Source organism: Eutrigla gurnardus, assembly GCF_963514095.1.
Source record: "Eutrigla gurnardus genome assembly, chromosome: 11".
Classification (NCBI taxonomy): Eukaryota; Metazoa; Chordata; class Actinopteri; order Perciformes; family Triglidae; genus Eutrigla; species Eutrigla gurnardus.
In genome coordinates this window covers 3,664,593-3,688,850 of record NC_139925.1, presented here as the reverse complement: position 1 = coordinate 3,688,850, position 24,258 = coordinate 3,664,593, and the positions used below count along the sequence as shown (strand labels likewise).

Below are 24,258 nucleotides of genomic sequence, written 5' to 3'. Positions count from 1 at the left end.
AACTGCTTTATTTATGTTCGAGCATATCCATTTACACGTGGTGTAACTACATGTTTGAAACACTGATGTTTCACACAGCTAAAGAAGAAGCTTATCCACCACTGCCCCCTTGTGGTTAATGATTGTAATTAGCAGTAGTCAACAGTGCTTTTGCGCTCCCTTGGTGATCTAGTGGCAACTAAATAAGTATCTTTTATGAACTATATAAGATGCAATATAGAACATATAAGCTTTGTACAATTTTATAGGTGATCAAATATTACATTAGCTAGGCCTGTTTTGCGACCTGTACAGTAAATATGTGGTGTGGTTTGTAATTGCATTCAATTAGCTTAAAATTATGCAAAAATAATGTGCGCCCAAGATATATTCTATTATTATATGTAACTATTTTTTTCTGAGGTAAACATCTAAACGTTAGTCAGCGCTTGAAAAGTAAGAAAAGTCTGAGGCCAACGTGAGTTTATATTAGTCTTCGAATTTCAGTTAATAAGAAAAATACCTGTATTTTTTTTATGAATTTGAAAACAAATTCCCGGTCATATAGTAATCAGCTGTTATTGGTTAAATGCGAAAAATTGTATTTTACAGTCGGATATTCATATACTAACAATAACACCTCCACCAGTGCGCGTCATCGCTTTTTTAAAAGTTTCCATGCTGTCAGCCGCTAAATATCAAGCACTGGAAAGTCACTGCATACGTTGTAATACCAGACCTACTATTTATCACTCAATAGAAAACCACCCCCCCCCCCCCCCCCCCTCTCTTGTTGGCGTTGTGATATTTCTGACGGTCCGCGAAGGCAGCATCACACCCTAATTTTCCCCCCAACATCCGGGACCTTTGGAGCTAGCCACACTGGGGCAGTTGGAAAGCGCTGGAAAGGCGGACTGATGACAGCTGTCAGTGTGGACAAAAACACTACCGATCTCTGAAGAGACGCCGAATGGCGCTCCGCTAAGCCTCCGGGGGAAAAGGGACAACACCTCGGCGCTATTTTGGGTTATTTAAAGGTGTCGAAGAGGTAACGTTATGTGTTTTTTTTGGGGAGGGGGAGAGGGATCGGTGCCGGTTTGCCCTGTCTGCCTCTCAGGAGAGTCGAGGTTAGCTCCACTGGCTAGCTAAGCTAACTACCCAGCTAGCATAACTTAGCCTTGGGCTCCTAGTGGAAGATCGTCGGGGGTTTTGGGGGTCATTGCTGGGGGGAAGGACATGCGTGAATAATACTCTTTTTTTTTTGTCGGCGGAAGGACAAAAATAAAAAGGTAACCTAGCTAAAAAAAAATTTAAATGAGAATTTGGGGAAACGGAATGCTAGTTAACGATAGCACTTAGTAGCTTATGGTTGAGTTGGCTAACCATAGTTAGTATAATTAGCCAGCTAATGCTACCAGGGGCGGTGCATTGGCGTAACTTTGACTTCATCCTCGCTAAGGTAACGTGTGTTACTATCCCCTTTATTAGTGGACACAGTAGAGGGACTGTAATGTTAGCTCTGTTAGTAGTTGGAGGTGGAAAACTGTCCCGAGTTCATGTTTCAAGTGAGTTAGCTGAAGTTCGATTAAACGTGTGCTAACTTTGCATTATGTTGCTAACTGGCCAAGGATCGTTATTGATTTGTGCGGGTTTGGAGCGGGTCAGACTGGTACGTTTGAATGTGTTTGGACCCACGCGGTTCGGTTTAATCACACGTCTTCATTGAGAGCCATCTCTGACTCAGCTGGGTCCTAAACTAGGCGTGTTCCTCAAGAGCTCTTTGTCTGTGCCATCTGTTAAACTAATACTGTCAGGATATCCATCAAAATACACTGTGATGAGGGATGCTATTAAACCAAGCATCATCACCATTTTCGATCATTCTCATTCCCTGCTATTAACTGTTGATTATTTAACCTCTTAAGACCTGGCGTCCACATGCGTAGACATTTTGGGTTGTCTATACTATAATACTTAATGTGGACACCATTTTTCTCAAAAAACTGCATCATGTCAAAAGATGATGCTTAGTTGTTATACTTATCAGGTCCCAATAAACCCAAATCACAAAGAGAAATTAAAAATGCATATCAAAAAAGAGCTCAGGTCATAGGAGGTTAAATGTTCACATGATTGATGAGGCTGCATGTCATATCATGGTGGGTTCAACAGCCACAACTGTTTATCCATAGGTGCCATAATGGCTGTTTTTTTGTTGTTGTTGCAGGAATTAAAGTAAGATACATAATACACAATTTTGTTGATACAGATCATATTGTTCCAGCATGTGTCTTTGTTTATAGACCGTTTGAATACGTTTCTTTTGTGTCTCTTCTTTTCTTGTAGCGATCTACATACAGTTCTGTCTGTTTTCTGCACGTCACTGGTGGAGCTGAGGTTGCAGAGGCAACATGGGGACACAAGGCTCTGGTAGAAAGCGGGCCCCTCTGAAAGACCGGTTCTCAGCAGAGGATGAGGCTTTGAGTAGCATTGCCCGGGAGGTAAGTTCAAACTCCATCACTTACTCCCCCCCGTCTTTCTATTATGGGGCAAAGGGGGATTCATGCATTGCATAATTAATGATAATATGATTTATACCAGCTCAAAGTGTCTTGTTTATCCTCACCCAGATAATGGGCTCTTTGAGCACATGTAGAATATTGATTTGTCAGCCTCGGATGTTGTTAATTTGTTAAACCATCACATTTTAAAATAAAGAGAACATGACTCGCCTGTTAAACCATTATCAGCACCCATGATTGAATGATGCTCTGTGACTGAAAGAGAGACCATTGAAGCTGGAACCTTGAACATTATGTAATCTTATTTCAGTTACACCCATACTGCATGTTGCATCAGTATCATTGCCTCACAAAAATGCTTTAGTGTTTTTTTTTTCAATTAAATGATACGTTTCTAGAAAATGAAAATAGTATTTATGAAAACGATATTTGCATCTTTCCAAATAAATCGATCTAGATGATTTTTAGTGTTCTTTTGCAAACTAAACTGTTCATTACAACAGTGAGTAGTGAGATTGTTTAACAAAAGAAGCAGAACTGTGCTAAATTGATTTAATAGATGGTGTAAACATAATAACTTATGATGATAATCAAGTTAACTTCTAATAACTCTTAAGGACTTGTTGCTTTTACAGCAGCTCTGAATAGATTTCCTGAACATATGGAGCAGATTGAGATGTAAATTCAAACGTGGTAGATGGCGTGTTTTGTGTTCGGCTTGCTTACATTCAACACTCGGGTGTTGACTCAACCTGAAACAGAAACTTATACCTATTACGCAGAAAATGATGTTGTTTTGAAACGTGGTGGTCAGAGTTGTGTCAATAACAGAAACCCTGAAGTACGCACTTAAATGTGGACATTCAGGTTTCGCTGGTTAACGCGTGTTTCAGCCCAAGTGAGACAGCTGGTTTTGGCCCACAGAGAGACTGACTTGACTTGTAGTGTTTTCATTTGGGGGGAAAAACACGGGCAGAGGAGAGAAGCTTGTAACGACATGCCCTGGGATTATTCCATTTTGTTCCACAGCAGGGCTGCCATTCCTTTGCCTTTTTTCCAGCGAAAAAGAGAGGGAGAGAGAGGGAGTTGGCTTACAACATTTAAAATGCAAAGTTTTCGGATTTCAAATGTCTTTAGTTTTGTAGGCATAGTGAGGGAAAAGACACAAAATCAGCGTTTCTGTAAAGATTTCTGGTGAAGTTTTATTACAGGTATAAATGTAACACAGGGTGATTTGGTTTGTCTTAAATACTTGCCGTTACCCATTTTAAGAATGCTTTATCTGTGCGGTGCCTCATTCCTGGGCACGAAGCACAAGGCTCCATTTGCTCTCTTTATAGTCATGCAGGCTGATCATAGAAACATGAGTCATCCGGCCCTCCCAGTCAGGTCCCGAATCTCAATCTCTTTGTGGAGCAGAGCAGAGATTAGATCAACTGTGCAAGCAGCTCAAGGGGTCAGTGTGTAACTCCCCAACCCTCCGAAACAAATCTTCAAAACGCTGCAGCTCCTGCCTTGTGTTGTCTGTGCCTCGTTAAAGAAAGCTGCAGCCTGCCTGCGCTTGGCACGGACCGCCGCTCAGAATGACTTGTGAATTTGAGCCTACGCCGCCACCAGCCCAGTTCTGAGGCCTCTTACGTTACCCGGCAGTCAGTCCCTTTGAATACCAGCAGCTCTGCTCAGAAATCTGACAGTGTGAGAATTAGGTGATCGTCGCATACCTGTTGTCTCTCGCATTAGGATCTAAGGGAGCGAGCGGTACTTGAACAAGGCAATCATTGACTTTCCTCGGTGTACACAGGGTGTGTGTGTTTGTGTGGAAGCTGTAGTTCATAGTTCATATGATCAACCAGTTATTATTGCAATGGAAAGTGTTGCATTTTCTTTTTCGTTATACGGTTAAGAGACTACAAACAAAGCACATAATACCGATGACAAGCTCATTTGATCAGCCCCTCATTATGCAAGCTTGTAAGGGTAGCTGTATTTTATTTTAGATTTAAAATGTCCTGTTTTTGTCATATGCAAGGAATGAACCATTTCAGGGACTATTCTATCATTTTAATGTTGCAATAGAGACCCCAAGGTTAGTCGTTTACATAACATAGAGCTGCAGGCATATTCAAACAAGTCTACTCGTTTTAAGGAACTGTTTCAACTTGTTTTTTATATACCTCATATGTAGGCGTATTTCTTGGCATCTTGATTATTTTATTGATAAGAATTGTGCAGTTGGCTGGGCATAGGCATGGATACAATTCTGCTTCAGGTTTAATTTCGTATTTATTGTTTTGATTCTTTTTTTTTTTTTTTGTAATTTGTCATAATTTACCAGATCCCGGATGTCTTTTCTGGCTTCTTTTTTTTTCTCTGACCGTCCAAAGATAGTACTTTTTACTATCGTGGCTGGACTCTGATTGCCCAGCGTGCTGGAGGTGTGTTTGATGGGGAACTGCTGCTGCTCAGGTTACCCTCCCAGCCTCATGATCCATCAGAGAGCTGGGGCCGGATGGGCCAGGCTATAGATAGGACGGAGCCAGAGAGCTCAGCTGTGCTGCTGTGCAGAGCGGGTCATACTGTCAGACAGCTCGACAGGTGCAGAGCTGAGGGCCAGCCGCCTCCCTTGCCATCGCGCTTGCTCTCTCCCTTCATACAGTTTTACTTCCTTTTTCACCTTGGACCAACTTTCATTGTAGGACCATCAGTTAGACTCCAAAAATCACAAAAGGAGTTACTGATCATTTGATGATATTCTTTTGTTCACATTTATTGGTGATGATGAAAGATTTGTGTATCAGCTACACAAAAAAAATCCACATTTTTATGTAATTTGTATATTGTATCATCATGTCTGGACTATCATTCTGGGTCGTGGTTTCCATTTATTCCACTCATCTTTGGAAATGAAGTTTAAGTATTTCGTCACTGTGAAAAATAGTTCAACTGAATACAGATCGCTTCCTACTCCTCCTCATATTGAAATCTACCTAAGTCAAAGTGTCTTTTTTCTGTTTTTAAAATGTTTTTTTTTGTCAACACTTTCCTCTTACGACGCTACATCCACCGGCAAAACAAAACCACGAGTTTGGGTGGTTGTTAACTGTATTATAGAACAGTGTTTGTTCACTCCAGGCTCGTATTGAAACAGGAATACTCTCATGCCCACAGGCCTTCTATTCTGGCGGGGCAGATAAGAAGTTGCTGGAATGCTGACAGTGTTTGTCTGCAGTGAGATACTGTACACACACCACCCGCTGTATTTATGGACCGTCTTTTAGCTGGAGATAAAGGGCTGCTTGGCTCCGTTCCTTGCTGGTGGGATGTTCAGTTTCACGTGTGTGGAATGTAATGGACGTAATGGAAGGACAGTCTGCATAGTCACCTGTGTGACTCCTCAGGGCTGTACTAAGTGTGTGTGTGTAGGGAGGGGGGGTCTCCTAAATTAGCTCCTTCTGCTGAGGTACTCTGTAAAATTAGCTCCTGTTCAATTCTGACTCGGTCGGTCACAACTTGTGTGATGATCTCTTCTCACTTTTGCTCCCAGAGGAGAGTTTAGTTGGGATCCAGTTTGGCGTTTGACTCAGGCTTGTTTACGCTCCACGAGGTTCAGCTAGTTCTGAGATCGCCCACATGTTTACTGACTGAGCAGAACCGCACCATTGTGACTCACTTTGTTTTCTCACGATCCTGTACTTCTCCTGACTGTTTATTTGTGCGCTATCTGCGTCTTCCCCCATGAGAGCTTTAAATCAGCCCTCCTGAAACTGCTGGTTAGCACATGTTGAAGAGGCATCCTAAGCACTCAGTCTGGACGGGGGCGACACAGCCGTGACTCACAGGCAAAACTGGTCAGCTAAGGGCACGCTGAATGTACGCTGGAGTGTCCATATGGTAGCAGATACTGATTAGTAGGCTGATTTTGAGGCCATTTTTGAGAAGGAAATGTGTTTTTTAAACACCAAGACATATAGGAAGTGGCACATTTTACAGTAGAAACATAAAGTCTGTGCTCTCTGGTGAAAAAAGTGTTTCTATATGACCTCTGGATTTCTGCAGTGCGGTTTCTTGTTACTTAACAGACGAAATATTCTGATACCTGTCCAATTTGTGGTTATGTAGGTCAAGCTGGCTGATGTAAATGCATTATTCCTAGTGTGAAGTTACCATCAAATATTCAGACGTTTTTAGAAAAGGCATTTAAAAAGGCAGTATTGCAATTTTATCAGCATGAAAGGGTATTATGGACACATTAGACTCTTGCTGCACCCAACTGTCCACTTAACCTAACTAGAGCAGTTCTTCATCATTTAATTTCATCAGCTACACCGTTGTAACGATGCAGCACTGCCATGAAGTCATTCTCATCATCCAAAGTGAGGGTTAGTTGGTTTCCAGCTGGTGAGAGGAGCCGGGCCCTCACAGGGCTTGACAACCGCACTCGAGCAGCGAAGTGAAGAAATTAAATCAACCCACGTGTACATTTTCCACCCTCTCTCTCTTTTTCTCTTACAGGAAACTTAATAGAAATGGAAATTGTACTGTGTGTGTGTTTTTTTTTTAAAACAGTTTCCTTCCTTGTGTTTATTTGTTGCACTGAATGGGGCGTGTTTTTGCGAGTTGTCATGGCTAACAAGTGTGTTCATGTTGTGTCCCACAGGCGGAGGCGAGGCTGGCGGCGAAGAGGGCGGCTCGGGCGGAGGCCAGAGATATTCGAATGAGGGAGCTTGAACGGCAGCAGAAAGAGGTATAAAACACAAAGTGGATCCGGTTGGTAAAGAGACACTCTGATCATCATTTAACCCATCAAGGAAGCGATTGTGATACCCCATTACTGCTGCCCTCAGCACACTTTAGATGTGGGAAATGGCTTTGTTGACAGTTGGATCAGATGGTCCAAAAGCTGGTCCAAAAGCGGCCTTGTGCCTCGAGAAGACATTTTTAGATTAATCTGACAGTTCGTACACCAACATTTACCCACAGAAAGGAAAAAATGAAAGTGCTGCATGGACACGGATGAAACCAAAAGTTCTATTCCTGACGTGAATCTCACCCCGTTTTTTCAAGTTTCAGCAGTTTTTCCGTGAAGTATGATTGTATGTTTCCCCTTGGCGTTTCTCCCTCTGTCCAGCGTTCTTACCACTCATCCAGCAGCAGTAGCAACAGAAAATGGGGTCAGATCCACCAGTGGATGGTAGGCGAGCACGAGAGCGGCGTCGCCTCTCGCCTCTCGCTCCACTAACGCAGCCCGTTGTGTGGGATTGAGCTCCGGCGAAGCCTGACCATTTAGCTACACTTGACTCCCAGACTACACTGTAACTCACTGTGGAAATATGCCTCGGCGGGTATTTGCTTTGGAGACACCATAATCTGTGGCTGCGTGTGTATTTGTAGAGTGAGCATTGGCCTTTGACTTTATTTAGGGTGGTGAGTCTGCATGCAAGAAGGTGGTTTGGACGTTTAGTGTTACTCCTCCGACTCCCCGCTGCTTTGCAAAAGGATGGGAGGCGTTTGACTGCTAATAAACAACTTTTGCATGGAATGAATTGCCGTGTGTTTCCCGACACGGGAAAGATAAGCAGAGATTGTTCATCGTGTGTCGTTGTGTTGCCTTTTCAAACGAGCAGATGAGAAAATTGTATATCTTTACTCTTGCTGCCGTGTTGAAAGAGGAAAACATTTGCAAATGTTTATGACATCCCGTGTGGTTATAAACACGATGACCCAAGTTGTTGCATGTTTTGGTCTGTGCATAGCAACGTTTGAGTGTTGACCTTACTCACCCCCTGTGATGGAGCCCCTTTTACTTTCGCTCTGTAATCTTTCCCAACTTTCCTTCCTTATTTCAGGCTGACTCAGAGAAAGCCAGAGGTTCTAGTAGTAGTTTATCCAGCAGCCGTCCTCGCCGGGTCTGTATCTCCCCACACGCTTCCTCTGTCTCCCTGTATTTCCTTTCTTCTTTCTCCCTTCATCCTGCCGTTAATCTCTCATCAGCCATGTTCCTCTCTGTCTGCTTTTCTGCTGTGACTCCATGTTTCCACATCAACAGGGGCTGGATGATGATGTCATGTCAGTCCGCAGCTACAGGGTGCGTAATACTCAATAAATCCCCGACACTTTTATTGAGACAGCGCTCTCATAGGGGCGCACAGATGTGGTCGAAATACTTTTATTTGGTTGTATTCATTCGTTGGCGTTGTGAAGGTTTCTCCTAATGTTTGCTCTTTTTGGTTTGTAGTCAACCTCATCATCAGCAATACGTGACTTGGGTCGATCCAGTTCCCGTAGAAAGGATTTGTTGGTGCGTCGTGTGTGTGTGTGTTTGCATGTGTGTGTTTGGAAACTCATTTTGGATTAAGATGAGATTCCCAGCATGTAACCAGTTCATATCTGGCTAACATTATTGTTCTTAGGTGAGTCCAGTTATATTCCAATGGATGCGTCCAGAAGCAACTGGTTGTTTTCAGATTTAAAATCCGGTTTTATCTACGTCTGGAGATTCACAGTGTATGACAGATTCTTATCATTATTTATGATACCGGGAAGGAGACTGTCGGAGACATGTTTCGCTTTCTTTTCCACTTTTGAATATCTACCGTGAATCACACTTGCATGTGTTGCTGTGTGGTTCTGACTTACTAACGCTAATATTTGATTTAGAATTTTAAGCTTTTAAATGTCAGCTTTTTATAGTGCTTGGAAATTGGTAATGTGGCCAGACGTGTAGTGTTGTTAATGCGTTCACGTGTTGGATGACTTGTTGCTGGTTGAACCACTCACCTGTGTTAGTGAGCTTGCACACACCTAACAGCAACCTTGCGGCTTCTCAGATGTCACGTCGTCTTCATCACTTTTGTGACTCCCGTTTCCTCTTCAGTCCGACGGCCTCACCTCTAGCTCCGCCCTCAAGAGTTCCCGCTCCACTGTATGTACCTACGTGATGAACGCTGTTCCTGCAGCCCCGTTTGCCTTTTATTTTTTAAATATATATGTTTTTCTGGGTTGAACAGAGTTCCGTTTACAATGATGTGCTCGGCCATAAAAGGGCTTCTTCTTCCAGCTCCTCCAAGAAGGACCTGCTGGTCAGTGTACTCCGTCAGTGTGTCTCCTGGAGCCTCAAGCATGGAGGTGTAGACTAATCATAGGGATTTACCGTTGATCGACTTTAACCCACATAAGAATGGCTGTTCCTTGCCTTGTGAAGCATCACGTCAGATGTCAAGATAGATATATTCGTCTGACACTTTAAAATGTGTTATGTCGGTGTTTGTTTGAGGTCATGTGACATCACGCTTGTGTCGCTGCCCTTTCCAGACTGGACTTTACCACGATCAAAGGAAGTACAGCAGCCTGACGAAGACCAAACCAGCGTCTCCTCTCTCCACTTCCACCTATCAGCCTCGGGTCGGTCATCCTGCCAGTGCTGTCCATCACAGGCTGATGTGGTTAAAGCAGTATATTCATATCTGCATGGCCTAGTTTATTGGACATTTATATGCCTGCAATAAGAGATATTGTTTGTCTCGTAAAAGCAAAGAGAATTATGGTTTTGAAGCTAGCGTGCGTGGCTCTCCCAGTTCTTGTCATCATTTGAATTTATGCAATTACAGTGACTGACAAAGGCAGCGCTCCATCAATATGATAACGGTTGACAGGGACAGTCACCCGACCTCACTACTACTCAACACTTTTCCACTTTTGTCAGCGAAACCTTCATCCTGTTTCCTCTTTAGTTTCTCTCCACCTCACATTCCCGTTACAGCTTTCCTCTGACCTGCCCTGCTCCCCTCCTCTGTCGACAGGCCACCACTTCCTTGTCCTCCACCGGCTCGGGGCTGCCTCGCAGCTACAGCATGGTCAGTTGGCCAACATCTCTCTGCATGCCTCTGGTTGCCTTCACAAGTAGACATACCCCATGTGTGCCATATACATCAGATAGGATGCCCAGGGTGGCTTATATTTAGCCCCGGGACACTGAGCACTTGGTGGCTGGCCAGAGATTTGTGCTTCAGTTAGATTAGGGAGAAGTTTGGTTGTAGAGCACTGAAACAAATGGCCTACTTGATGTTGAAATACAGATTCTGTTTCTGTTCATTGCACGGCCCAGAGAAAACCAATCAGATTCATAGTCCCTCTTGTGTTTTGCTGAGTCCTGCATTGTCGCCCACATGTAGGCCTCTATTGGTGACGACACCGGTCTTTACGGCTCGGGGCACAGCTCAAGACCTGTAAGTCTCCTGAATGTTTGTCTAACGGCGTTACAGCAATGCCGCCTACACGGCAGCTCACTGTTGTGCATGCGGCCCGACGTCTGTCTTCATTTTTGATGCCCTGTCCTCCTCCTCCTCCTCCTCCTCCTCCTCCACATCCGCAGCCCTCTGAATACAGCTGGTACTCCTCTGGAGCCAGCTCCACCCGCAGCAGCCCTGTGGTGAGCACCTTTTAAAACCACCGCCACCCTGCATGATGTCAGCTAACACCACGCACACACACACACACACACACACACACACACACACACACACAGCTTCCCCCCTCATCCCTGGCCTCTCGGCACTTGGCCTCCCTCCTAGGGACAGCATCACCCATACCAAACAGCATAGTGGATTGACATTCAAGTGTGTGATTTGAAGGATTTCTCCTGCAGTGCTGTGCAGTCTGAAGATGTCGTTAGTGAGGTCGTTCTTCTCTAACTTGGCTACAGTTGGTGCTTTTGACATCATTGTCCTAATTGCATGAATGGGCATTAAGTAGTCGAGTCTTCAGAGTAATCCAATGATCTGTTTAAGCAGACTGTTGTTGTGCGTGCGACGGTTGCCGTGGCGCCTCATCTTGTGCGTGTGTTTTACATGTATGTGCGTGTTCCTTCTCAGTCTTCCTCGGACGATGACACTGTCAGCAGCGTGTCGCAGGATCGCTTCAGCAGAGGCCGCAGGGACAGTGTGGTGAGCTGTAGGGACCGGTCTGTACAAAATCTAGATCGACGCCGTTCAATTCCACAATCAACCGTGTGTTGAGTGGGACTGATACGAGCATCAGCTGAACGGCAGACGATACATTTGAAATGTCTTGAACTCCTCTGGCTGTATATGTCATCCCTTCTTCTTTTCTCTTCTGTCCCTTTCCTCTCTTTCCTCCCTTCATCCTCCCGTGTGTCATGAGCAGTCGTCTGACTTCTCGGACATTAGTGAGTCGGCTGCTGATTATTTTAGCCGCACCAACCGAAGAGGCAGTATTGTGTCTGACCTCGATGATCTGAGCATTCCAGATTTGGACTCTACTGTAAGTTCGCAGCTGTCGGCTGGAAACGTGCAGTGCAACCCTCAAATGGTGCATGATTGAAAATAACATTTTGGTTTTCCAAACTTATCCGACAGTGTGGTTTTTTTAAAGTGTTTTTATTGTCTATAAATACGTTGAAGTGGACGTGACTGCAGAGTGCAGCGGCATGGACTCTTTAAACGGAGTCGTGTGTGTGTGATTCATTTGATTGTTTGTCAAACCTCTTTATGATCTGTGAACATGCAGCACTTATCCCAGACTCGTATTAACTCGTGGACTAACTCCCTGATTCACAGATGTGGAAACGACTCCCAACGACGACTCCCTAGAAACCGATCTGTTTATAACATTTCTTCTCTTTCTTTCAGCTGGATGAAAAATGTGACAAGCAGTACTCAGATTTCAGTCGGGTGAGCGCAGCGTTATTTTTCCATTCATATTCTTCACCAGGCACCACACAGGCATCGCAGCACGGAACAATAAATTGATTTCTATGCCGTATTAAGGCAGCATCCATGTAACCACATTATTATGTTATCTTGCTTTTATACACTCGGCCTGTGAGATTGTGATCTAGTTTGATGGAGTTTATATAAAAAGGCCTTGTGTGCTGTTTCTCTGACGGTTCTCCGTTGTGTTCTCAGCCGTCTTCCCGCTGCGCCACCCCGGGCCTCTCGGCGGCCACGTTGGCGTCGCTGGGCGGCTCCTCGTCACGGCGGGGCAGCGCCGACACGGGGAGCGCTTACGACCCCGACACCAGTCTCAGTGAACTTAGGGTAAGGTGAACAACACACACCCTTCTACACTGATGGGAAAAGGCTGTCATGTGACTTGTTTAACTCCAGATGTCCATCATCACATTATCATAGAGCTTAAATGCTAAAACACATTTATATATCTGTTCCTTCATCTGAAACTCCCACAGCGTTTTGTTTTTTCCCCCTCTGCTGTCCTAAGTGTCTGCTTTTAACCGTTTTTTCTCTATGGATGTGACATGTGTCCTGTGAAGCTGCTCCTTTTTATATTTGGGTGCGCTGGTATGTGTATGCCATCTGGATGGTTTTTGACATGGCAGCCCGGGTGCTTTGTTATCTCTCCTCCCACCCTCTCTGACGCCCCAGTTCACCCCAACCATTCCTTCCATCTGCTCTACAGGATATCTATGAACTAAAGGACCAGATTCAGGATGTAGAAGGGCGGTACATGCAGGGGCTTAAAGAGCTGAAGGTAGAGGGGCTTGAGCTCACAGCATGCCTTCTCTTGTCCTCTGGGAGCAGTATGGCGTCACTAACCCCTCCCCTGCCTCCTCATACCCCTCTGTTGCCCCCCTCCCTCCCCTGTAGCTCCTAACACCACAGCCATGTCTTTGCGTGCTCCCAGTGTAAATTGCGGAATGATGGTTCTTTTGCATGATCTTCCCTCACTTCCTGTTTTGTTCCAACACGCTGGTTGTGGCCTGAAAGAGTGAAGGCACTCCCACATTTCAGCCGAGCTCTAAAGTTTGAAGGAGAAGAGTTAAAAGGCTCCACCTGCTGACAGATAACGGTCTTGCTTTCAATTCCCAAGTTCCTCCTTCCAGCCGGGCTCTCAGTGCCACAGTGTTGGATCACTTCTACTGGTTACTGGTTCTAAGAGTAGCGTACTAACAAACCTGACTCCTGTCTTGTTCTTGGTAGAGTCTGATCAGCTGAAGCACTTGTAGTGACTTTTCTTCATCTCGTTGCCTGGTTGTTCACTTGTAGTTCTCTTTCAGATCCCCTTTCCACACCGCCCACGCCTTGTTTCACTCCTGAAAGTGATCCAACGCATTCTGATTATAGTTGCGTGATCAATGTCACCACTTGCACCACACGTATTAGTCACCAAATAGCCTGTTTTAAAAAAGGTGGCAAAAAATTATGCCTTTTACTTAATTATTTAGCATTAAGAAAAGACGTGTGCAGTATGTTTGGCCAATGTGTGTCACACAACTAATTGTTTGTAACCCGGAGAGCCCGCCTGGTGCATGGAGGTGAGCTGTGCCATGAACCGGTCTACCCTTGTTCACATTAACATGCTCCCCTTATCAGGAGTCCCTTGCAGAGGTGGAGGAGAAGTATAAGAAAGCCATGGTGTCGAACGCACAGCTGGACAACGACAAAGGCAACCTCATCTATCACGTGGACACGCTAAAGGACGTCATCGAGGAGATGGAGGAGCAGATGGCTGAGATGAGGAGGGAGCTGGAAGACAAGTCAAAGGTGAAACGTTCCCAAGCTTTTTATCATATTCAACCACATGACAGATTATTTCTTGCCGTTAAAATGATCCGTATGGAAGCGCTGTGGCTGAAGTGTTGTGTTTCTGGTTTCAGGAACTAGAAAGACAAAAGCACACGTGTACGGTCCTGCAGCACAAACAGGACGAGCTGAAAGAAGGGATTCGCCAGAGAGATGAGCTTATAGAGGTAAAGGCTGCCCTTTGCATTAGAGAAACCCTTCTTTCAGCCTCTGTGCAGACTGCAGAGGGCGCTCTGCTCTGCAGGAACTTGATCAGGATCGATTGGCCCTGGTCTGCCTCTTCTCACATTTGGCCTCGTTGTCCTATCTGACTCTATCATCCATTCCTTCCTCAGCATCTTCTCCCCTGGTTTCACCTGTTCCTATCTCTACGTTTCTGTATCTGTGTGTGTGTCTTTTAAGTGCATTTTCACTCCTTTTTTTGTTGTTTTCCCATTCAATTTCCCCTCTCCTCTTCTTTCACCGTACTGTGTCGTCTTTGTGACCGCTCCAGGAGAGCCAGCGAATGCAGACTAAGTTAGATGACCTCACCAGAGAGGTGTTTGACCTGCAGGAAACGATAAACTGGAAGGACAAAAAGATCGGGGTAGGAGGGTAGATAGCTGTGCTTTTCAGCCCTTTTAGACGCTAGTGTCCGTTCACCTGGTTTGCCTCTCATGCTGTCTCTGCATGTTGGAGACCCCTTTGGGCGTTAGCACATACCTGGTCACAATCACAGTTTGGAATTGCTGCATGTGGAAATAACGGGGTTTTCCAGTTTGGATCCCATGACCTGAGCTAATAATGCAAGTGTGCACTGTGTGGAAGCCTGCACAATAAACACTTTTATTCAGGATGTCATGGAAACTTAAAAAAGGGAATATGTTAGCATGACGTGCATGTTCCACCTGTGGATCAGGTAGTTCTGTAGGTGAAGTCAGACTGTTAGTGATGAAAGCATCAGTATGTAGTGTTCACAGCCTCCTTCAGACCTCTTCACTTTGTCATCCGTGTGTCTTTGTGTTTCTACGTCCTCGCCGCCGGCTCCATGTGCACAGTCGGTGCATGTTGGTGCACGGACGAGGTCTTTGCTGTAGCATGTGGTGTTTGCATGTGTGTCCAGAGTCAATCCAACTTCTCCTCTGCCTCTTCTCCTCCCGTCTCTTTGTCTTTTCTCTGGTCCGTGTGGCGTCCAGGCGCTAGAGAGGCAGAAAGAGTACTTTGATTGCATTAGGAATGAGAGGGACGAGCTCAGAGATGAGCTTGCTGACATCAAGGGGAAGGCCAAAGCAGGAGAGGTAGGTCCTCCTCCAGTCCCACAGAAAAACAAACTAGATTACAGGAGTCTCTGGCCCACAACCACTTTTACTGCTTTTCCTTTTGGTTGGAACGAAGCCACTTAATGCTATTAAAGCTGATGTTGTGTTGTATTCTTTACTTCTGCCTCTTTGTTTTTCACTACTCAACACGTACTTAAACCATGACTACAGTGTACTATATGAAATACTTGTTCTTTATATGTATATAACGTCACTGTGGCAAACATACGGATAATGATCTTGTTTGTTGTAGCTGATACCAAAATGATAACCGATAATACGACTTGTTTATAATAACCTTGTTTTATCTGTAGACTACTGACAAGCATGTGTAGGGTTAAACATCATTAGTACAACATATTATTACTAATTAAAGCTGTGCAGGTAAACACCGGCTGGTAGAGAGGAGAGGATTCTTCAGTAACAATAATTTCATTTTATTGCTTTATATATCGTGTATCCCTGTATTTGAACTGGCCTTTTACTTTTCAAGTTGTAAGTTTTCCATCCATTCATAGCGGCCAACTTTTGGTCTGTTTGATCACTAATTGGTGGTGACGGATGTGGTGTATACACATATAAAAGCCTCTGTACTGTGATGTGTGGAAGTGGAGCCAGTCCTCAGTCATTACTGTTCCCTCGCCACAGAAACACGGCCTGGTCATCATCCCGGACGGCACGCCAAACGGAGACGTCAACCACGAGCCTCTGTCCTCGGGGATCACCGTGGTCTCCCAGGAGGCCGCCCAGGTGCTGGAGTCTGCAGGAGAGGGCCCGCTGGGTGAGCTTCTGTCAAAGTCAATTTTATTTATATAGCATTTACAGACGGCTTAGCCGCACCAAAGTGCTTCACAATAAAGTGCAATAATCAAAGAATAAACTAAGGCACACAAAAAGAAAAGGACTACAGATAAAATACGTTTAAAAAATGCAATAAAAAAGTGTCCAGAGGCACTAAATACTGGCACATAAAAGGAGAGACTAGCCAAAGGCAAGTGAATAGAGGGGAGTCTTTTAAAGGGACTTATTCAGAGACTGGGATGTGGAGGGGGAGGCAGTTCCAGAGTCAGGGGCTGCTACTGCAAAGGCTCTGCCCCCCCTAGTTTTTAGCCTGGACTTGGGTTCTTCCAGCCTCAGTTGGTCTGCTGACCGTAGTGCTCTGGAAGGGGAGTGGTGGTGGAGAAGATCAGACAAGTAGGTGGAGTTTTTATTTACAGGAAACCACATTTCAGGGCGTGTTAGCATCAACCTGCTAAGATCAGGGTTCTGCTCGTCACAATGGACTTCACCAACTTAACTTGTCTGTTTGGTAGACGTGAGGCTACGCAAGTTGGCGGAGGAGAAAGACGAACTGTTGGCTCAGATCAGGAAGCTGAAGAATCAGCTGGAGGAGGAGAGGCAGAAACACTCTAAGATGGACAGCACATACACGGACGGGGAGAGGATGGAGAACGGTACAGACCTGCACATCATTGAGATGCAGAGTGAGTTCATGTCAACACGCACAGCTTTTCAACACTTTGTATCTTCAAACTGACCGGTGTCTGTTTTCCTCTGCAGGAGATTCCAACAGACAGATTAGTGAATACAAATTCAAGCTTTCGAAGGCGGAACAGGAAATGGCCACAATGGAGCAGAATGTAAGTTTGAGTCAGATATTAGCACGTAAAGATCGTAGAAACGTGATCACGGATACTCAAACGCTCCTCGTGTGTTTCCAGATTAACAGACTTGAAGGCCAAGTGGTCAGGTTCAAGTCATCAGCAGACGTCTCGGAGAAAGTAGAAGACGAGCTTAAAGCGGAAAAACGGAAACTTCAACGAGAGGTAAAGACACAGACTTGCATGAAACGTAATGAAGAAGGCTGAATGTTAACTACACCACCACTGCAGCTCTAGTGGCTTTATTACACCTCCAGGTTGGAGGGAATCCTCATGATTACACCTTGAGAGATCTCTGTAGAATTTGGCACAAACGTCCACCTGGACTCAAGGATGGAGTGATCTGATTTTGGGGGTAAAAGGCCGCCGTGACGTCACACGTGACAGCAGGATGAATTTTTGTAAAAGGATTAAATCCGGGACCCGAGGTGCAGATTTATAATGCTTTTAATGATCATTACATCGGATCGTTGGTATCCGGGTAGGCACGTCCTGATTAGCTGACCCCTGGCAGTACTCATGCCGTCCAGTAGAGGGCGGAGAACCAGGGGCTAAAACCAAACCTCCCTCTCTAATAGTTGTTACCCGTTAAAATAAACTAATAAAAGCTCTCCTCTCTGCTCCCCCACAGCTGCGCACGGCTCTAGATAAGAACGAGGAGATGGAGATGACCAACAACCACCTAGTAAAGCGCCTCGAGAAGATGAAGGCCAACAGGAACGCCCTTCTGTCGCAGCAGTGAGGCAAGGCAGCGTCACCACAGAAGCCCTTAAAACTCGCACCTCAGACCTCTGACTGCCATATTGCGTCGGGAGCACATTTCCATTCTTAGCTGTAACCCTTAAGATTTGTAGCTAACCAAAAACACTTTAAGGAAAACAGAAAAACATGTAGCACAGGCAAGAAACTGAACTGTCCTTTTTTAAAAACAGAAAAAGGAAGTTGTTTTTTGTCTGGCAGTGTTTTTGGAGGAACGACTCAGAAAGTAAACTAATAAACTATCAAGTTGCTGGGAGATGCATCTGAGGGATTTCTCTAGTCACTACTTCATTTTCAGAGCTTTGTACAGCATCATGTTATCCACGAGACTTCCTCCCTCTGGCCGGGTGCTCGGCTCTTCTTTTTGTTTGTTTTTCTTTTTGATAAGTTGCATGAATGAGTATAATGATGCTTTTAAACTATTCAACGTCACGGCTGCTCCTCCGGCCTCGCACCTTCCCAGCTTCCCCCTCACACAGTGAAGTGCCTTTTCACACGAGGAGACCGGGGGTCGAAACAATAATCCTTTTTAACCGGTACTGAAAAGATGTATTTAAAAAAACTAAAAACTAAAAAAAAAGTGCAGTCGTTATTTGAAAAAAAAAGAAATGTAGAACCAACTGTGTCTGCTGCGGTTTCATTGATTTTTTTTTTTTTCAAATATTTAAAAGATTTCTTGAAAATAAATGTGTAATTTACAGAACTGTGTATATAATCTCTATTTTTTTTCCTTGTGATGCAGTTTTACTTTTTGCCACTTTTTCAAATCGGTGTCGACTTTCTTTAATCAAGAATCCAATCCGATGCTTACTTGCCGTTACCAAGGCAACAGTTTTACAGCAGAACAGGGAAAAGTGAAGTACAGGCTGAAATCTACTAAAAGTATGAAGCACATTTCTATTGGCTGGTTTTTATGCAAGGTTAATTGAATCTTGTATCTAAATAAGAAATGAAAAAGAATAGATATAGATAATTTCCTTCAAAATTCAGTAAAATGAGTAAAATATGAAAATAGAAATACAGTAACAGAGTATTTGTACTTTGTTTCTTCCCACATCTGGTGTAAAATCAGTTTTATTTTTGCAGTTTTGAATCATCAGTCAAGGAAAAGACAAGTTGTTTAAAAATAGTTTTCTTTTTCCCGAGTCTGAACTCTGGTTTTAATTAAAGTTGGATTATGTGATTGGAAGAACGAAGCCTGAGTCATAGTAAATAAATAGTTTTGCAGATTTTCATCATTCGGGCTCGGAGGTGTTACAAACTCGTCGTTGTCCAGACGTTGTGTGGAAACATTAGCGGTGGTGTTAATTCCCTCCACGCCGCCGTAATAAAAGTCGAGCTGGAGCGCTGGCACCGCTAACGCATCGTTACGAGGCTCATGACCCGCTTCTGCCTTTTTTCCTGGTCGCCTCTTCCAAGTCTCATTTAGAAAACCATGTGTAGCCTTGGCACGATTAAAGGCCGTTCAGAACAGGGGTTTCCTGGGACGTCATGGAAAACTGTTCTTTCCCCTCTCGTTAAGACAAAACATCCAAAGCCTCTTCGTCACACGAGTATTTATTTACAGAACAGACGTCACGTTGAGTATAAAAAGGGCAGCGTGGTCGGACTCAGCACCTCTCAAACACTTTATAGAGATCCGGGAGGTTGGCGATCTGCAGCACGGTGCCGTCCTCGCTGAAGCTCTTCGGCGGACTCAGGAGGCTTCGGAAGGCTTTGAAGATGACGTGCTCGACTTTCCAACGCCACGAGTCGACGTCAGAATCCTGAAACACAACCGCAGTTTGTTCCTTGTAAAGCAAAGGACGTTAAAATCAGCATTATTGGTTTAAACGTGGGTTCCCACCTGCTGCTCTCCCGGCTCCGCCTCCAGGACGTACTGCTTCCTGATGGAGTAGAACATGCTGCACTCCTTGCTGAAGTCTCTGAAGCACTCCTTTTCGTTGTCCCAGTTCACCTGCACACCACCACGTGTTTTAGATTCGCTTTGTCTCAGGAAGAGTGATAAATGAGGAGAGAGAATTCACCTCGGTGGCCAGGCGTAGGATGAACATGGGGAGGCCCTCCATCAGCGGCGTGTACTTGTCGAGCAGCAGCGGCAGCCCCGTTAGATTCCCGTCCTGCAACAGACGACGGCGGCAGAAATCAACGTTTGAAATGTTTTATCTTGACCCCCCCCTCCGTTCCAACTGACCTGGTCTATCTCCACTGAGAAATAGTCCTCCAGCATCTCGGTCTTCTTCCTCAGGAAGTCCACGATGTACTGAGCCAGGCCTTCTTTAGGACCGTCGTCTTCCGTCCAGCCGCTTTCCTCCGAGTCCAGAGCCAACATGGCGAGGTCGTAGAGCGGAGCCGGTGTCTGAACCATAAAAAAATTAAAAATAAATCACAGCCCGTCCCCAGTGTGTGCTGCTTTAAACAACCTAGACTTTACTCACGGAGAGTCTGAGCACACCGAAGTTCCCGAAGTCGTAGGTGAGGATTTGGTAGAAGAGCTCCTGGCTGTGATGGAAACGTAAAGAGTGAGATGGAGGAACGCTGAGGCGACTAAAGAGTGTGTGTTTCCTGTGTCGGACCTGAGCTTGGTGGTGTTGAGCAGGTACAGTTTGGTGTGATGCTGGATCAGAGTCCACTGAGGGTTCACACAGCCCACGAACGAGTGCTTCTGCAGCATTTCTTGAAGCCCTGGAGAGAAACGTGTGTACATACTTTGATATGAGTCGTAGCTTGTGCTACAGAGGAACATGAAGTGACTAGAAGTTTGAAAAAACTCAGTTTGGAGAGGAGGAGTGGCCTGGAGGAGAACATTCTAAAATTGTAGAGATGAAAGTTGACTTCTTTCCAGATTCAGCGTGTTTTGTTCACCTTCATGTGCGTTCTCGGTGACCTCAGCTCGGAGCTCTTTGATGCTGTTCAGTTTGATGACTCGTCTGTTGGAAGTGGCTGCAGCCGTCGGGTCCTCGTCTCTTTCCTCCTGATGCTGCTCTTTCCTGGGTTGCTTCCTGGCTCCAACACACACACACACACACTTTGCTGTCACACACACCTCCAGAGAGAGACTTAACGGAGCGAAACCGTTTCACGCATTTAATCGCTTCCTTAATGGGGTGGAGGATATATTTTTGTCCCGCCAGAATAAAAGCAACAAGTTCTTGACAAGGACGCATTAATTACTCTTTTTCAACCACAAGGGGGCAGCAGAAACACATTTTGCTGACTATAAAATGTGCCATGAGGCCATTCTCTTCAGTAGCTCTCTAATGAATGTAACTCCAGTATTTACCCTCATCAGCTCGTTTTTAGAGATTAATATCTGGATCTCAAGCTTTTCTTCACCATCTTCCCTGGATTTATTCAAACATTTTGGCAGAACTAACAATGCTAGCAGTGAGACGTGAGAGTATTTTCTTGCCTGAAGTAAAACCATAAGACAGAAAGAAGCTGACATTTTGAGACGGCGTCATCGATGAGTGATGATTCCGGTTCTTGCATTCTTCTTCCTGCTCTCTTACGCAACTCCATCAAGACCTGTCCTGATCTGAACTGCATTAATCATAACTCTGACTTCCTCTGCCGATTGCACATGCAGTACTGATGACACGATTCTTTTTTTTTTAAACCTTTGAACGCCGTCAGAATGGTCTTCGTTGCCCTTTGACCCCTCTGCTTCCTGCTCAGCCAGGGCCTGCAGCATGTCTGTGTCATCTGTCTCCTCCATCTGGACCGCGGCTGCTTCGGGCTCGGAGGCCGGCGGCGGCTTGTCTTTCGGCTGGAGGAAGGCGTCCAGCTTCTGCGAGCGACAGTCCGTCCTCACCATCTGATGTGCGTAGACTCTGTCGCCGGAGTCCGCCGCGGCGCCGGAGGACTTGGCGTCGCTGCCGCCGGAGACCGACAGCCCTGGAAGCAACGTCTAAACAGACACACGGGTTGTTTTTGTAACTCCAAAAAAAGAAAGAGACACCAAACGAATGGATCAATCCTTAAAAAGTGAACGGGCAGATCCAGAGATGGTCATCCGCTCGCTCAGCGTACCTGAGTGAAGTACGTGCGTGAGGAGTTGGAGCCCAGAAGTTTGCTCTCCACGTGCTTCTGAACGCTCTCGATGATGCTGTCTTCGTGCAGGAAGTGCACCTCGTGTTTCGTGGGGTGGACGTTCACGTCGACGTTCTGCGGAGCGATCTCCAAGCTGTGGGGGATCAGAGAGCGACCAGTAAACATGAATTCAACCTCAGCCCGTAAAAGAAAACAGGCGGACGCACGTCGGCTGACCTGAGGTACAGAAAAGGATGCGTGTTCTTGGGAAGGTACGCGGCGTAAACCGTCTCGATGGCTTTCTTCAGAGCGCTGGACTCCACCAGGCGATCTGAGACACCACAGGGCACGATCTCCGTTTAACAAACTCATCTGATACGATTCCCTCGTCTTCGAGCGTCGGATACTCACGGTTGATGAAGAGCACCAGGATGCATTTCTTCACCGAGTAGTTTGCGTTGGAGACGTAGCCCGTCATCTTGTAGGCGAGCTTCTGATCCTCACAGCCAACTTGGATCAGCTCCCTGGGAACGAAAAAAAACCCACGGAGCCGGGTCACGGGCTGCGTCACATGACGTTGTTCTTTCTTGGTTGGTTGGTTAATACCTGCTGACTGCGTTGCCAAAAACCCCTCGAATGTTATCCACTACAGACGCGTTGGGTAGAGTCCTCACATCTGCCACAGTCTCTCCTTGCTGGAAGAAAGATAGATATTTGTAAAAGATTTTACTCAAGAAATTCTACAAAAGGTAAAAAAGTTTCTCACCTTTTTGACGGAAAAGCTTTTCCCTGAGTTGTGGATGGCGTACCTTCAAAACAACGTTAATATGGGAGTTATCCAAACATTTAAAGAAGAGACACGGGAGGCAAAGCCAGGACGACAGACCTGCTGACCACCTCCACGATGCGGGAGTACTCGTCTCCGGGGCTCTTCAGAGCTTTCCTCCTGGTGGACACGTTGTAGAAGAGGTCCTCCACCTGCAGGCAGGGAGGGCAAACGGCTGTAGGAACATCCAGACACTTCATTCAGTCATCTGAGCTGATGAGGATCTCACCAGGATCTGTGTCCCCTGGTTGCCGGCGCACGGTTTGGGGGGGGCTTTCAGTTTGCCGTCGCTGTAGCTGGCTCTGCAGAGAATTTGATTAAAAACAGACTTCATGTAATCTTGGAGGGAGGCGATTGAACCGGGATTCAAACGTTTGTACCTGTAAGCGCATTTGGCATCGGCCGTTTTAGTCGTTATGGTCACATGGGCGACGTGGCTGACACTAGCGAGGGCCTGCAGACGAGAACAGACCATCAATTAGTGTCACCAATTAATAGCCAGCCCCTCCCCTTCACCCTGAGGCCGACGCTGCTCTACCTCTCCTCTGAATCCATAGGTCGCAATGGCCGAGAGGTCGGCGAAGGTCTGCAGTTTACTGGTGGTGAAGCGCTCGCAAACGATTTCCATGTCTTCTCTCTGCATCAAAACATCAGCTCGGTCAGACGTCACAAACTAATATCTCTCTGTATCTGTTTGGGTTAATCTATAGTTATGACATATTAAAAGTCATGGCGTGGCATGATTTTTAATTTGAACCCACCCTGACACCGGTGCCGTTGTCCTGGATCTGAAGGAGCTTCAGTCCGCCGTCTTTCACCGTCACCTGGATGTTGGTGGACTTGGCGTCCAAACTGGAACATGAAATACAAATCACAGCAGTTAATACACACGTGTTAATATAATAATAATAAAAAATAATAAAAAACAATTAAAAAAAGTCTGAATAATCGATGGTGGTGAATTTTAGTTATCGGGTTAAATCATAAAATATCATCACAAGCGACTTGAAAAAGATGTCTGGCTCTTTATCGTGGTAGAGATGTGAAAAATAGAGCCATTAAAAACAAACAAGATTATTTTATTATTGTTGTTTTGTTTTACTAAAACAAAAATCTCTAATGCAGTAAAAAAAAAAAAAAAATCTTGACTAAATGTAAAGCGATTCCTGTATGTTTTTATTTCATTTAAAGAGAACAATATCGGGATAATATCGTGATATTTTCATATCGTCCAATACCAGTCACGTGACTGGTCTACTTTACGTTACAGGCGACTTTACCACGAAGTGACGTAAACAACGGTGGCTCCTGCTGTATTGGTCACCTTAATTGGTCCCACTGCAGTTTTTAAAGCCACAAGTCAAACTAACTGCCTCATGGAGTCAGTTACCAGTTCTCTATCAGCTCTTTGACGGCGTTGGCCGGACGCTGGATCACTTCTCCCGCTGCTATCCGGTTGACAACCGTCTCGTCGAGCCTCCGGATGACTCCCGCCATGTTTACCGCGCTGCCGACGTTCAGGTTGAGTTTAACGGCAGGAAAAAGCTGTGCATACACGTAACATACGGGTTTTAAACGGGTTTATACCCGGGCTTCGATGTAGCATCACAACCTGTACATGTT

The 24,258-nt window shown here is 45.3% G+C and overlaps 3 protein-coding genes across 9 annotated transcripts; 2 read left to right on the top strand and 1 right to left on the bottom strand.

The window, feature by feature from the left end:
• The first annotated feature begins 850 nt into the window (after positions 1-850).
• On the top strand, positions 851-18,480 carry LOC311021371 (leucine-rich repeat flightless-interacting protein 2-like). Of its 7 annotated transcripts, none has more exons than XM_084021882.1 (15): positions 851-1,027; positions 2,326-2,480; positions 7,159-7,245; positions 12,149-12,190; positions 12,425-12,556; positions 12,936-13,007; positions 13,850-14,020; positions 14,134-14,226; positions 14,553-14,645; positions 15,235-15,336; positions 16,006-16,138; positions 16,671-16,841; positions 16,918-16,997; positions 17,079-17,183; positions 17,650-18,480. In XM_084021882.1, exons 2-15 carry the CDS (start codon positions 2,391-2,393, stop codon positions 17,758-17,760), a joined length of 1,482 nt encoding a protein of 493 aa, XP_083878008.1. In that variant the 5' UTR covers positions 851-1,027; positions 2,326-2,390; the 3' UTR covers positions 17,761-18,480. The 7 variants fall into 7 exon arrangements, with proteins under 7 accessions (XP_083878008.1, XP_083878010.1, XP_083878011.1 ...); XM_084021883.1 differs by lacking the exon at positions 851-1,027 and adding an exon at positions 1,248-1,268; XM_084021884.1 differs by lacking the exon at positions 12,936-13,007 and having other exon boundaries at positions 852-1,027.
• LOC311020683 (leucine-rich repeat flightless-interacting protein 2-like) lies at positions 9,361-12,142 on the top strand (the record flags this gene model as incomplete). Its single annotated transcript, XM_084020891.1, has 8 exons — positions 9,361-9,423; positions 9,509-9,580; positions 9,813-9,902; positions 10,301-10,354; positions 10,673-10,726; positions 10,873-10,929; positions 11,372-11,443; positions 11,664-12,142. Coding segments are annotated over 8 exons (639 nt in total), but the record flags the coding sequence as incomplete, so codon positions are not given.
• Positions 18,481-18,841: 361 nt separating the features above from the next.
• On the bottom strand, positions 18,842-24,258 carry mlh1 (mutL homolog 1, colon cancer, nonpolyposis type 2 (E. coli)). Its single transcript, XM_084021881.1, has 19 exons — positions 24,026-24,258; positions 23,397-23,487; positions 23,174-23,272; positions 23,016-23,089; positions 22,865-22,937; positions 22,696-22,787; positions 22,576-22,618; positions 22,416-22,504; positions 22,221-22,333; positions 22,047-22,140; positions 21,810-21,963; positions 21,398-21,687; positions 20,643-20,779; positions 20,354-20,462; positions 20,216-20,279; positions 19,972-20,136; positions 19,805-19,897; positions 19,624-19,734; positions 18,842-19,543 (listed from the first exon to the last, which is right to left on the bottom strand). Exons 1-19 carry the CDS (start codon positions 24,130-24,132, stop codon positions 19,388-19,390), a joined length of 2,154 nt encoding a protein of 717 aa, XP_083878007.1. The 5' UTR covers positions 24,133-24,258; the 3' UTR covers positions 18,842-19,387.